This window comes from Capricornis sumatraensis, chromosome 9, assembly GCF_032405125.1.
Source record: "Capricornis sumatraensis isolate serow.1 chromosome 9, serow.2, whole genome shotgun sequence".
Lineage (NCBI taxonomy): Eukaryota > Metazoa > Chordata > Mammalia > Artiodactyla > Bovidae > Capricornis > Capricornis sumatraensis.
In genome coordinates, this window is record NC_091077.1 from 43592702 (window position 1) to 43605320 (window position 12619).

Here is a 12619-nt window from a genome sequence, read left to right on the forward strand (position 1 = left end):
TGGGCTGTGTTCTCCAGGTCCCTCAGTGCCTGTTCCCTGAGCCAGCAGCCTGTGGTCACCTGGCCCCTGGGCTTGTCCCTGGAGCAGTCCTGGGCCCCTCCCTGTCAGCACATCCCATCCTCAACTCACTCCACAGCTTCCTCCCACCTCTGGAGCTCTGGTGGCCCCTGCCAGCAGCCCACAGTCCAATATGTGGTTCCCCAGTCTTTGCCTCTGGGCCAGTCTGTCTTGAAGAACCATGTCTGGCAGCCCCACACCCCAGAGTCCTCTGCTCCCAACTAGATGCCTGGGGGACAACACCTGAGGCTTATCATTCAGATGTTCCTTGGGCCCAGGAGACCTCAGGACCCCTCCTGGGAGGAAGACCTACCCCTCCTCTATACAATGTCATCCTGCTGGGCATGGGAGTGCCACGGCAGCAGGCAGGTGCCCCAGGAAGCAACCAATATCACCACTCCCCTACATGGCTCACAGCTGTCCCCATGGTTGGTTGTCCCCTAGAATGTGGGGTCCTGAGGATAAGAGGACCTGGCTGGACCACCTCTCTGTAGAACCCCGATAAGATGCCAACAGCACCTGGCTTGTGGAAAAGCCTAGAAGCGGGATATCCTGAGCCCTAATGCTTTGACCTGGAAGACTAGGTGGGTGGGGCTGGATCTGAGCCCCCACCCCGATCCCTCCCCCATGCCCACCCACCCCACACCAGGCCAAGGTCTCACGTGTAGTAAAAAGACTTTATTAAGAAGGCTTTGAAGTCAAAAAATAAAACTCTTGATACAATTTTCTGAACCCTTAGGTCAGCTCAGCAAATATATAATCAGTAATTTAGCTGTGTAAGATTAAAGGTCCGTTACTTTATTTAAAATAAAATATATTTTAGTCTTAAAATTTATTCCATAAAGTACATATTTCCCTATAAATTCCCTACATATACACAAGAGGTAAAAAGTAAAAGTTTTTTTAAAAAAAAAAAAACAAAAATTAAAAACTGTCAACAGAAACCACAGCAGAAAGGGATTAATAATTAAAAAAAAGTTAGAAAGTTCCGGACGCCCCTCGCCCCCTCCCCTCCCCACCCCCCTCCGGCCTGCGCGCGGCTTACATACTACAGGGTAACCATATGATCCCCCCAAAGGGAGCCATCCTCCTCCTGGAAGTTTCTACAGAGGTTGAGACTGTGGGAAAACAAACACTGTCAAATTGATATCCGCTACATACAAAAGAAGTATAACCCAGAGTTCTAAAAATTGTGTTTTGTTTTTTCTTCTTAAAAAGATCACCTTGGGCTGGGGGCAGGGGTTGGAGGGGACAGGGGGTAGGGAGTGTCTTAAATAAAAAGTGCAAGCAGGCAAGCAGGCCTTTTCTCTCTGGTTTATTTTAACCTGTCGACTCAATACTGTCATTTGTTAAGAACTGAGGTGCCGCTTGGCCGCGTCGTCTCCATGCCTGGGACCGGAAGAGTTAAAGCTCGTCTGTAAACACTGGCCACACAGCCCGATGCCCCACCCCCTTCCTCCCCTCCAGGCCCTGCGCACCCACCCTGCACCCATTGATGGCCCGGGGGTGGGGGTGGGACCGCGGGCGCGCCAGGGGCCCAGCTAGGAAAAGATATGGATGGCCTGGGTGGCGGGTGTGCGGCAGGCTGGGCACTCTGGCTCGCTCTTGCCGCAGATGCGGACGGCGCAGTCCATGCAGAAGAGGTTGTGGCCGCAGGGTACCAGAGCGGCCATCACCTCACCCTCGGCACACACCACGCACTCCCGCGCCGGGGCCGCAGGCGCCGGGGCCGCTGGGGGCTTACGGCCGCTCTCGGGGGCACTGGAGTCCAGCGCCGAGCACGAGGAGGCCGAGGAGCTGCTGGGCAGCGAGGTGGCTGCAGAGAAGCTGGCACTGCTTGAGAAGGACGTCAGGGAGCCCTGTGGGGGCCGCCAGGGCAGGGCACCTACTGGGTCCGGTGTAGGCCGGCGGGCCAGCGGGAGCTCCAGGCCCAGGCCACCGGGCTCGGGCAGCGTGGGTGAGTGGCGTGGTGTGCCGGTCCCGCTGCTGCGTCGGGCACCTGGGGCTGGCGGCGCGGGGGCCCCATTGACCACTGAGCAGCCACCAAAGGCCGGCAGCGGGGTGGCCCGCTCGAAAGGCGCCCAGATGGTGGCCGCGGTGGGCACGGTCAGGTCCAGCGCCAGGAAGTCGAAGCCAAAGTCGCAGTCCTCGGGGGCGGGTGGCCCCGTGGGGGCCCCAGGACCATCCCCACCGAAGGTGAAGCCCCCATTGCCAGAAGCGCTGTAGGGGCTGGCTGGGCCGGCGTCCGGCACCGGCACAGGCACCGGTGGCCCCCCACGGCTGCCTGCGTAGAAGGACTCAGGGCCTCCCGGGGCGCCCAGCGCAGTGTCCCCACGAAGGCTGGCTGTGGGTGCTGGGGGTCGGCGGCCGGGGTTGGGGGCTTTGGCCCAGAGGCCTGCGGCCGCCCCGAGCAAGTCCAAGCAGACATCTGTGCCGTTGGAGTGGAAGTCGCTGTCGGGGCTGGCGTCAGTGAAGGCCCCCGTGCGCAGTGTGATATGGGCCTCGATCTCCTCGCGTGCCCGGTCCACGTTCTCAGGCATGCCCGTCACGGCAAACACCGGCTCCTTGTCACGCCCAGGCGTCACGATGTACGTATGCGTCCGTTGCTGGATGCGCTTGATGGTGGCGCCCTTGGGCCCCACCACCAGCCCCACCACGCGGTAGGGCACGCGCACCTGGATTGTGGTCTGTCCAGGCAGGTTGGGTGGGCCCTGTGCCGTACCCGGCAGCCCGCCCGCCTTGCTCCGCGTGGCCCGGATCACAGAGAAGTGCTCGGCAGCTGACAGGATCTCACGCTTGGCCATCTCCACGTCCTCCTTGCGGCCGGTCACGATAAAGACTGGCTCCTCCCCTCGCACTGGAGTCTTGATGTACGTATTCGTCTTGGCTCTCAGAGCCTTGATCTTGCACCCTGGGGTAGGGGAGGGGGAGACATGGTGAGGGTGGGGACCCCTCCTCCGGACAGTCCCTCCAGGGCCGCAGCTGCACTGGACAGCCGGTGACCTGGGTGGGCGCCCCCACCTTCCAGTTGTAACACCAGACAGCCACTCTACACGTCCTTCCTCTATAGAGACACTGGTCACTGGATTCAGGGCCACCCCAACCTATCATGACCACACTCTAACTACATCTGCCAAGACTCTTGCCTGGTAACGTCACATTCTGACATTCCAGGCGGACATGGATTTGGGGGGACATCTTTCAACCTACAACAGGGCCTCTCTTTGCCTTTTTGACAATCCCCCTGCTATGCGGCAGGGGTTTGTAGGACCAGAGCGGACACTGAGGCTGCGTGGAGGGAGGTACACAGAGTGTCCCTGAGATTACAGTCATGTGAAGACGGAGCCCAGGGCTGGAGGAAGGTGGCCACAAGCCCCAGGATGCCAAAACTCGTGAGCACCACTGGAAGCCTGGAGGCAGGCAGGAGAAGACCCTCCACTGGAACCTCTGGAAGGAGCATGCCCCCCACCGACACCCCGATTTCAGATTCCCACCCTGCAGAGCATTCAGTTCTAGTTTCAAGCCATTTGGTCCACTGTACTGGACAGAGGACACTAACGCAGACTCTCTCACACCAACTCTCAGACCGCCTGGAGGGGAACCCAAGGCCTGGGTGGTGGGAACTTCTCATCACATGACCCTCCCCCAACAGCAGATCCTCCGCCCCAGGTCAAAACACCTCCACAGGCCCCCCAGTGGTCCCAGCCACTGAGGGGAAGCCGGGGACATGGCCTGGGGGATCATCACTGCTGCCCAGCTGACCCTGGGCCGTAGTCTGCAGGGTTGACCCTGCAGAAAAGGGCTGGGACATCTGTTGAGGAGAGGATCAGTCATGCAGGGTCCCTGACTTGGCACCTCACTCAGCATCTAGGCAGCCCTCCCAGGGCTAAGGGGAAGCTACCCATGAGAAATCGAAATGCCAGGTGTGGTTTCAACCAGGCCCCTGACACCCCACCCCCACCCCAGGGCCTTCTGAGACATTTTGAACGGGGCCCAGGAGACTGGGAGTCCCCCACCTTCTAAGCACTGCGAAGCCAGAAGGACACAAGAATATTGTTTCCCTGCGGCACAGAGGGCGGCTCTGAGTGGAGTCAACAGTGTGGCTAAGTTCTCAACAAGAAAAGATACAAAGTTAGCGGGCAAGCCTTCTGCGCTGATGAAGTCAGAGTGATGGAGCCTGGGTCCCGGGCAGGCGCCCTCACCCACAGCTGAATAAAAGCAGGGTAGGTGAGCAGGGGTCTGCCATCTCTCAGCCTCACCTCTTGGTCCCTGGCCATTTCCTCCATGCCCACCCGAGGTCCTCCTGTTGGTGGCTGCCCAGCCTTTCTGGTAACTCCAAAGGCACCCTGACCTGTGCCTGCCCCGATGGTCTCCTCCCCACTTTGCTGCTGGGAAGGGCCTCTCCTGCAGTCCCCTTGCACCTGACCTTTCCCATGTGCAACTTTACTTTCATATCCTCTTCCTTCTTTGCATCACATCAGAGCCTGGCATGCCTTCCTCCAGGGAAGCCCACCCTGACTATACTGGGACAGGCCCCAGTACACACTTCTCAGACCTTATGTCTAACTTTCTGAACTCTCTGAGACTGGGGGACTGTGATGTAAGGCTGGTACACTGGGGGTACTCTGGGCATCTGAGGGACCGTTCCATGCCTCAATTTCCTCATCTGTCAAAAGAGAGCAGAAACAGACCCAGCCTCACAGGTTTTGGGCAGGATCTAATGGGCCAGGGACTGGAGCCTGCCCTCGTTGGGGAGCCTCAAGGAGGGTGGAACCCTGCAGCTTCCTGTTCATGGGACCCCATCCTGCCCTGACCTGAGAGCAGCCTCGGGTGGAGCCCTCAGTGGCCAAACAGAACCCTGCTCAAGATCCCCACTTCAGCTGTGATAGCCACTGGACCCCCCACTAAGACCCCTAGAGGTGGCAGAGCTTGGGGGCATGGAACTGCACAAGACAGGAAAACTGGGGCTCCAGGAGTGACCCTGAGGGCTACTGCCAATTGGTGGGTACAGCAGAAATGCAGATTCCTGGGCCCTGCCCCTACCAAGGATTCCAACTCAGAGAACTGGGGAGGGCGGGTGACTTCCCCCGGCCTCAGCGAGCCCCATAGCGGCCGGACCTCCCCTCAGAGAGGCAGGGCCTCGGGTCCCCACAGGCAGCCTAGTTGCAGGCAGTCCTGCTTCCTGCTGCTCACATGAGCCTGGACCAGGATCCAGGCCACCCCTGCACTCAGTGTACTAGGCATTCAAGGAACCAGGTCCCACGGGAGCTCATGCAGGTGACCACAGACCACACTTACCCAGGGAACCTCTCAAGGCCACGTGGGAAGGAGGCTGTGTGCTGGGGGAGTGCTCCCGGCTAAGGGGACAGTGGGGAAAGCATTCCACAAGCAGGTGGGTGCTGGGACAACCCAGTGGGGTGCTGTCCCAGAGCAAGGCTGAGTCACAGTCGGATGTCTGGGGACAAAGCTGGCTCCCGTGTGAAATAGGGACCCGTTGTGCAAGCAGAGAAGGCTGCGACCCCCAATCTGGGCCTGGGGATGGCTCTCTTCCTATGCTCCCCACTCTGGGTGGGTAGATAAGAATATCAAGGCATGGCCCCCATCACCCTAGGATCATCCCACAGGGATGGGGCCATACACAGGCAGAGAATAGCTAGCAGAGGCCCCTCTCACTGAGGGACAATGAAGGGGACCCTAGGTGGCTGGCAGGTCAGGCCTGGTGCTGAAGACCCAACCCCAACATCCCAGTCATGGCCACACTGCAAACTATGGCAAGGGGAGCCAGGCAGGAGGGCACCGGGGTGGATGGGGGTGGGTCTTGGAAGGAACTGGGCCAAGGTCAATGGCAGCAGATATGTGCCAGCCCTGCCCACTTCTGATGATGGGCTGGGGTGACACCCCCCAACTGGTCCTTCTGAGTTTCCACTTTTTTGTTTGTGGAAAGGGGGCAGCTCCTGACACATCCAACCCTGGAGCCAGTTCTCTCCCAGCTCACCTTTTCTCCCCACAGTGCAAAAAGAGTCTGAGAGACTAGAGTGCAAATTCCGGCCCTACCAGCTGGCTCTGGCTGCACTTCCACCTCTGCCGCTTTACCCTCCTGGCCTGGAGGTGGCAGGTCCTCTTTAGGGGATACCAAGGGGCAAGCTGAGGCCCCCTCCTCTCAGTCCCTCAGGCCTCTCAGCCTCAGGGACCAGAGAGCACCACAGGGGTCATGGTCCCTACCCCTTGCCCAGAAGTTGCACAAACCTAGCGGGGAGAAGACTGAGGCTCACGGAGGAGCATGGAGTTGTCCAGAAAAGGGAGAGCCCAGGTCTGTGGCTCTGGTTGCCAGAGGAGGCTGGACAAATGCACACCCCCTCCATGAACTCCAGGGAAGGGGCGGCCTTGGACCAGGGGTCAGACAGAAGAGTAAGTTCAGGGCAGGCCATGACCCTTGCACTCGGGCCAGCAAAGCAGGAAAAAGGGACAGGCTCCATGTTCAGGGACCCACAGGGTAGACGGGGCGGGGTGGGGGATTGTGACTGGAAGAAGGGCATAGTGTGTCTTCCAGGCTAGGCTTGAGAACTGGTGAGGGAAGACGGGAGCCACAGATACTTCAAGAGTGGGGAGCAAGGGCTGCTGAAGTTGCTGACCTGTTCTGGCATGTGTGCTCCACCCGGAGGCCCTGCACCCGACTTATTACGGGGCGGCGACTGTGTGTCAGCCGGGACTGGGCAGAGAACCAGCATCTTGCTTGAGAATTTTCACAAAAACCTCCATTGAGGTGCTCTCCCCTACCTCCTGTCGCAGGGAGGAGCCATTCTAGATTCAGGGAAAGCTCGGTGGGGCGGGGGGGGGGTTCCCTGCCTTGCTGCCTGCCATCAGTGGGAACCCAGGCGGACACCTGGTAAACGGGTACCAGAGGCACAAGTAAGAAGACAGGGCGGAGCCTGACGACTCAGCCACCAGGCGGCTCAGATAAGACCAGGGCTCGGGGCCCTCTGCCTACTGCCCACGCCCCCAGGTGCTGCCGGGTGCATCCACAGGGGGCTTGCCCTCATGTTCCACCATCCACGGATCAGCCTAGTGACCTTGGGTGGCATCCCTGGCCTCAAGTCTCCACATCTGCCCACAGTGGGCTTCTGGACACTTGGCATGGGGCGGCTATCTTCTTCCAGGTCCCAGTGCGGTTACAGGGCACAGAGCAGGGAGGGGACAGTGCTGGGAGGGGACAGGGCAGGGAGGGGAAGTGTTCAGTTGGGGTCTCTTGGTGCCTGCCCATGGCCAAGGACCCCCTTATGGCAGTCCCCTGACCTAGCACCACACCTGGCCCTCCTTGTGTCCACATGAAGGGCAGACAAATGAATGACTGAATGTACCTGTGGTCGAAGCAGCAGGCTTGCTGGCCCTAAGGCCCCACCCACCCGGAACTAGTAGAGGGTGGTGTCCAGGTATTCCTGTGGTCCTCTGCCCGTGGCAGTTAGGGTGACAGGTCATCTTGCAATTCAAGCCCCCCACACCTTTCTCTAGCTCTTGTGACCCAGGTCCCAGAGGCAGGGTCCCCCAGCCCCATCACAAGCCCCGCCCAGGCCCCACCCCAAGTTCTAGAACCTGGCTGACCAACAGGGAGGCCTGAGCCCAGAGGTGTGGGCAAGAGAAAGTTGAGGCTGGTGGGCAGGCAGCTAACAGGGTGGGTGGGTATGTGCTGGGACGGGCACTGCCCACCACCCTCCGGCCCGCCCGCCCCGCAGCTCCAGGGCCAATGAGCGGCCGCCGGCCTGATGTCACCCAGCCTGGCTCTCTAACAAAGAGAACAATGGGGCGGCTGCAAAGACCTCCGACAATGCTGCTTCGGGACCCCCACACCCTGGCCAGAGGAGGGCTGTCGGGTTGGATCCCCCCAACTGGCTTTCACAAGGGGTCCTTGTGCACACCCCAGATCCCTGACTGGGGGCTGACAGCGGGAGGGATATTCGCTCACCCTGTCCTGCTCCCCACCCCTAGCAGGGTGCCCAGGCTGGCAAGTCCTAAGGTGTACCCTCTTTGTGCCACCAAATCTCTCTCCTGACCCTGCCAGAATGCCCTCGCCCCTAGCCCCCCTCACACACGAGCGAACCGCCCCGGGCCATTTCTGGGTGTGGAGAGGGCACTGCCCGTCCCCAACCTCCTTATCCCCGGGATGGAACCTCCGGGAGCCCACGGCCCAGCAGTGAGCTGCACGCAGGGCGCTCTCCAGGCTGGAGAAGCCCAGACAAAGGCAGCAGCGGGGCCGGAGGGCCGAGGGGAGGAGCGCGGGCCGCGCCCAACTTTCTCCCGCGGCCAGCGGCAGGACAAAGGCGCACAGGCGGCCACCGAGGCCCGAGCCCACGCGGGGCGTGGCCGGGGTCTGGTGTCCAGCTGTCGGCTGGGCTGGGCGGCCCCTCTAGGGGCGAGTCGCGCGGGAACCCCTGGGGCGGCGCCCCCGACGGCGGCCACTCACCCTGGCGCCCCACGATCTCGGCGACGTGCTCGGAGCTGGGCACGGGCACGCACTCGGTCATGTTCACGCTCTTCTTGCGGCTGCCGATCACGCTCATCTGCTCGGCCAGCAGCGTCGGGGGGCCCAGCGCCGCGGGGTGGGGCGCGAAGCCTGCGAACACGTCGGGCGGCGACGGCCGAGGCGGCGGCGGGGGACTCACGTCCGGCTCCAGCAGCGGCAGCGGGCCGGGGGCCACGGCCACCCCGGGCGCCCCCGTCTCAGGCCCGTCGGGGGGCGCCGGCTCCGCCGCGGCCCCGCCGTCTGCGCCCCCAGTCGCTGCACGCGCTCCGTCTCCGCCGCCCGCGGTCGCCCCCTCCTCGTCCTGGTCGCCCGCGCCCCCCAGCCCCAGCCCCGAGAGCTGGTTCAAGGCCAGGCGCAGCGCGGCGGCCGCGTCGTCGGGCTCGGGCGGCGGCCGGGGCGCGGGCGCGGCCTCATCGGCGCCCTCGGGCAGGGGCGGCGGCGGCGGCGGCGGGGGACCCGGGCTGGGGTCCTCGCAGACCGGCGCCCCGGGTTCGCCGCCGCGCGCGCCCCCGCCGCCGTCGGGCTGTCCGGTGGAGCTAGGCATGGCGGCGCTAGCGCTCGGGCCCGCGCTCCCGCCTCTCGGTCGCCGGCCGCCCCCGCCGCCGCCGCCGCCCGCGCCGCCGCCCTCCGCCTCTGGGAGCTCGGCCGCCGGCCGCCGGCATCCAGCAGCGGGGCGGGGCGGCGGCGGGGCTGCTCGGGCGCGGGCGGCGGCGGCGCGGCGCGGCGCGGCTCTGCTTGCTTCTCGGCGGCGAAGGCTAGTCGGCGGCGGCGGCGGCGGCGCGGACGCTCCTTCCCTCCGCCCTCCCGCCGCCTCCCTCGGGCCGCCGGCCGCCCCGCCCCGGCCCCGCCCCCGTGACGCGGCCTCCGCCAACAATGGGGCGCCGGGCAGGGCGCACGCGCGGGGCGGGCGGGGGTGTCACGTGGCGCGGACACCGCTGCCGCGGGCGCACGGGCGGGCCGGGCGCGCTGGCACGTGCGGGCGTGGCCGCAGGTAGGTGCCTGCGGCGGCCCGGGCCCAGGGTGCGCGAGGGCGTCCGGCTCCATCCTCGCCTCTGCGCCGGGGTCCCGGGCTCCCCACTCGGAGACCCCTAGCGCCCCGGCCTGGCTCGGTACTCCAGTCCCCTTCCTCTCAGCGGCCCCCGTGCACACCTGGCCTCTGGGCACCCCCGGGAGGTCACGGGCTCCCACATCCCCTAAGTGGTGGTGTTTCCGGGCTTTGGCTGGTTTCCACAGGCCAGAGCCCTCGGACGTGCGCGCCGCTGGGTAAAATTCCCCGAGAGCGGCCCCGCGTGCCCACGCCTAAAGCCATCCTGTCCTAGTGGCCTCCAGTGGCCCTTCGGGGGCTTCTTTTTGCCCTTGGGGCGAAAGAGCCTTCCGGTTTCCCTTTACATGTAAATAGATGGGCTGGAAGGAGGATTGGCCCGCCGAGTCGCCAAGGGGACCTTGGCCCCAGTCCCTGGCTGGATGCCGCGGAACCTCAGGACAGTTGCATGGGCTCTTTGGGTGCGAGAGGGGACGGCCTGCCCCTTTGCCCAACACTGGTCTCTGCCTTGGGTCTGCTGCCATCCTCACCGGACTTGGATTCCTGCCCCGAATTCCATGGAGTCCCTCAGCCATAGCTGCACCTAGTCTCGTCTCTTCGTGGACTCTTGTCTCTCCTGGCAGGTGCCCCCTGCCCCTTGAAGCTCTCAGCTCCTTGCCTCCTTCTCATGCCTTTCCCGACCCCAGGCTACATACCATCCAGCTTCTCTCCTGGGGTCTGAGAGGAACTTTTTTCCTTTTCTGTGTTTGAATGCTCTCAAGTATTGATTACTTCATCCTGACTTATGTGTGTCCCCTCCCCGCTAGGACTGGGCTCCTGGAGGCAGGCACTGGAGCTACAGAACTGCTGGGCTCCCAGGAAGCACTCAGTGTGTGACCCCGGCACTCCCTCCCATGCCTCCCTCTGTTCCAGCCATAGGCTTTGTCCTGTCTCCTCACCCAAAGTTCTGCTGGCTTTAGCGGGTGTTCAGGGAACAGGGGAACCTGCCCTGGCCCACCTGGCCAGCCTCAAGTCCCCCTGGGGGCAGGGCGTGGGGAGGGGCCTTGGTGCCTGCTCATCCTTCCCCCTTCCTGGGACCCCACCCAGGGTGGCATGCTGGAAAGGGGTTTGGGTGGGGAGAGGAGAGGCCAGGAATGGAGGAGACAGTGTTTGAGCTGGGGCAGAGTGGTATCCAGCCCTTACTGGTGACAGATGGGGAACAGGCCAGAGTGGCTTGTCCTGGGTGCACCCCTGTGGGTGCTCATGCATGCACACATGTGTTCTTCAGACAAGCTCGGACTGGTGAGAGTTAACAGCACAGTAGCAGGAGTTCACCATCAGCAGGAACTCTCCCAAGCAAAGAGACAAAAGGTGGGGGAAGAGAAAATAGAGGAAAGTGGACAGAAGTTGTCCAGGAAATAATGGGATAGTGGAGCCAGAGCCTCCAAATAGCTAGGACCCCACAACTTGTTTGGGGACTCAGGTGTCCTGGGACCACTAAGGGCTTTCGGGTCACATTCCAAAGGATCAGGAAGAAAGCCGAGGTTCCTAGGGAAAGTGATGGCTGACCCCAAGGTCCATATCAAGAGGAAGGAGAAATCAGGATGTTTCAGGCCGCAGGTCATCACAGATTAGCTTAGTATACTGCAGGATGCACTCCAGCAAAAAAAAGGGAGTAAGTAAATGAAGAAACAGGTGCTGCGCTAGGAAGGTGAGTTTTGTGGGGCTGGATGATCATCTGAGGGGTTTGACTGAGGCCACTGAGGGGAACTGATCATCAGAAGCAAAGATTACGATTTTAAAAGAAGGCTGTCAGGCAAGAAATGGACAAGAATGAAAAGGGGGAATGGGGACTCTGGGGCCTTGATTTCAACATGCAGTTGGAGACACCTGAACAATGACCTGTTGTATGTACGTGTGGATTTGTTCATGATGGCCCTGTGGTGATGTGCTTTAAAAATCCTTTTAATAAAAAATAAAAGTCCGTTCAGAACTGCAAACCACCAATCTCTTAAGTGCTTTTCATGCTGAAGTATTTAGGGGCAGGGGGTGGTGTCTCCTTCGAAATGTACCAGAAATAAGATGAAGGGAGGGATGGACAGAAAGGTGGATGGGGGTTGGGGGAAGCTACAAATGAAATGGCAGTCCTGGACCCCTGGGCAGGGTACTCCCCTTGGCACTGTGGACATTTGTGGCGGGGTGTTTCTTGATGGCTCAGAGGTAAAGAATCCCACCTGCCAATGCAGGAGGTATGGGTTCGATCTGTGGGTGAGGAAGATCTCCTGGAGGAGATAGCAACCCACCCCAGTATTTTTGCTGGGAAATTGCATGGACAGAGGATCCTGGGGAGGGGCTACAGTCCATGGAGTTGCAAAGAGTTGAACACGACTGATCAACTAATCAACAGCATCCGCAGGGAATGGGGGGACGCTGTGGGATATGGAGCAGCCTTCCTGGCCCTACCCACTTTATGCCTGGAGTCGTCACCTCTCCTCTACTCCCTGGAGTAGTTTTCTGTGGCGCCATCTGTCCAGCCTCCACCCCTGAATCGCAGGGTGTTCATCTCCCTGTGTGGCTATGTCCTCACTTTTTATAAGGGCACCAGGCATTGGGTTCAGGGTCACTCTACTCTGTGTGACCTCATCTTAATAGTGACGTCTGCAAGATCCTATTTCCACACGAGGTCCTGCTCACAGATTTAGGGGCTGGGATCCGGATGTATCTTTTGAGGGGACAATGCAATGCACCAGACCTCCCTGGGTGCAGAATCACCAAGCTGAGAACCGCTAATCACCACCCCCCCACCACACCCACGCATCTGGCGTGGGGGGCCTGGATGGTCACTTAAAATGCTCTCAACCCCTGCTCTTAAAGTCTAGTAGATCAGAATGAAACTGTTGCAAAAGGTCCCTGATGGGTCGGCTGACACCCAAATTGGTGAGGATGAATTTCTCGGTCTACTGAATCAAACGCTCATCTTTTCCAGAAACATCTGTGCAGACACACCCAGAAATGTTTTACCA

At 61.2% G+C, this 12619-nt stretch overlaps 1 protein-coding gene across 1 annotated transcript; it reads right to left on the reverse strand.

Moving 5' to 3' along the window:
• Nucleotides 1-1047: 1047 nt before the first annotated feature.
• Nucleotides 1048-9119, reverse strand: MEX3D (mex-3 RNA binding family member D). Its single transcript, XM_068980572.1, has 2 exons — nt 8516-9119; nt 1048-2968 (listed from the first exon to the last, which is right to left on the reverse strand). Exons 1-2 carry the CDS (start codon nt 9117-9119, stop codon nt 1599-1601), a joined length of 1974 nt encoding a protein of 657 aa, XP_068836673.1. The 3' UTR covers nt 1048-1598.
• Nucleotides 9120-12619: the final 3500 nt, after the last annotated feature.

What these genes read in the sequence shown, in the direction of transcription:
- MEX3D (XM_068980572.1), bottom strand. Translation starts at nt 9,119, where the DNA reads ATGCCTAGCTCCACCGGACAGCCCGACGGCGGCGGGGGCGCGCGCGGC. An exon ending in CGAGATCGTGGGGCGCCAGG is followed by an intron (nt 2,969 to 8,515) that starts GTGAGTGGCCGC and finishes CCCCTACCCCAG; the next exon opens with GGTGCAAGATCAAGGCTCTG.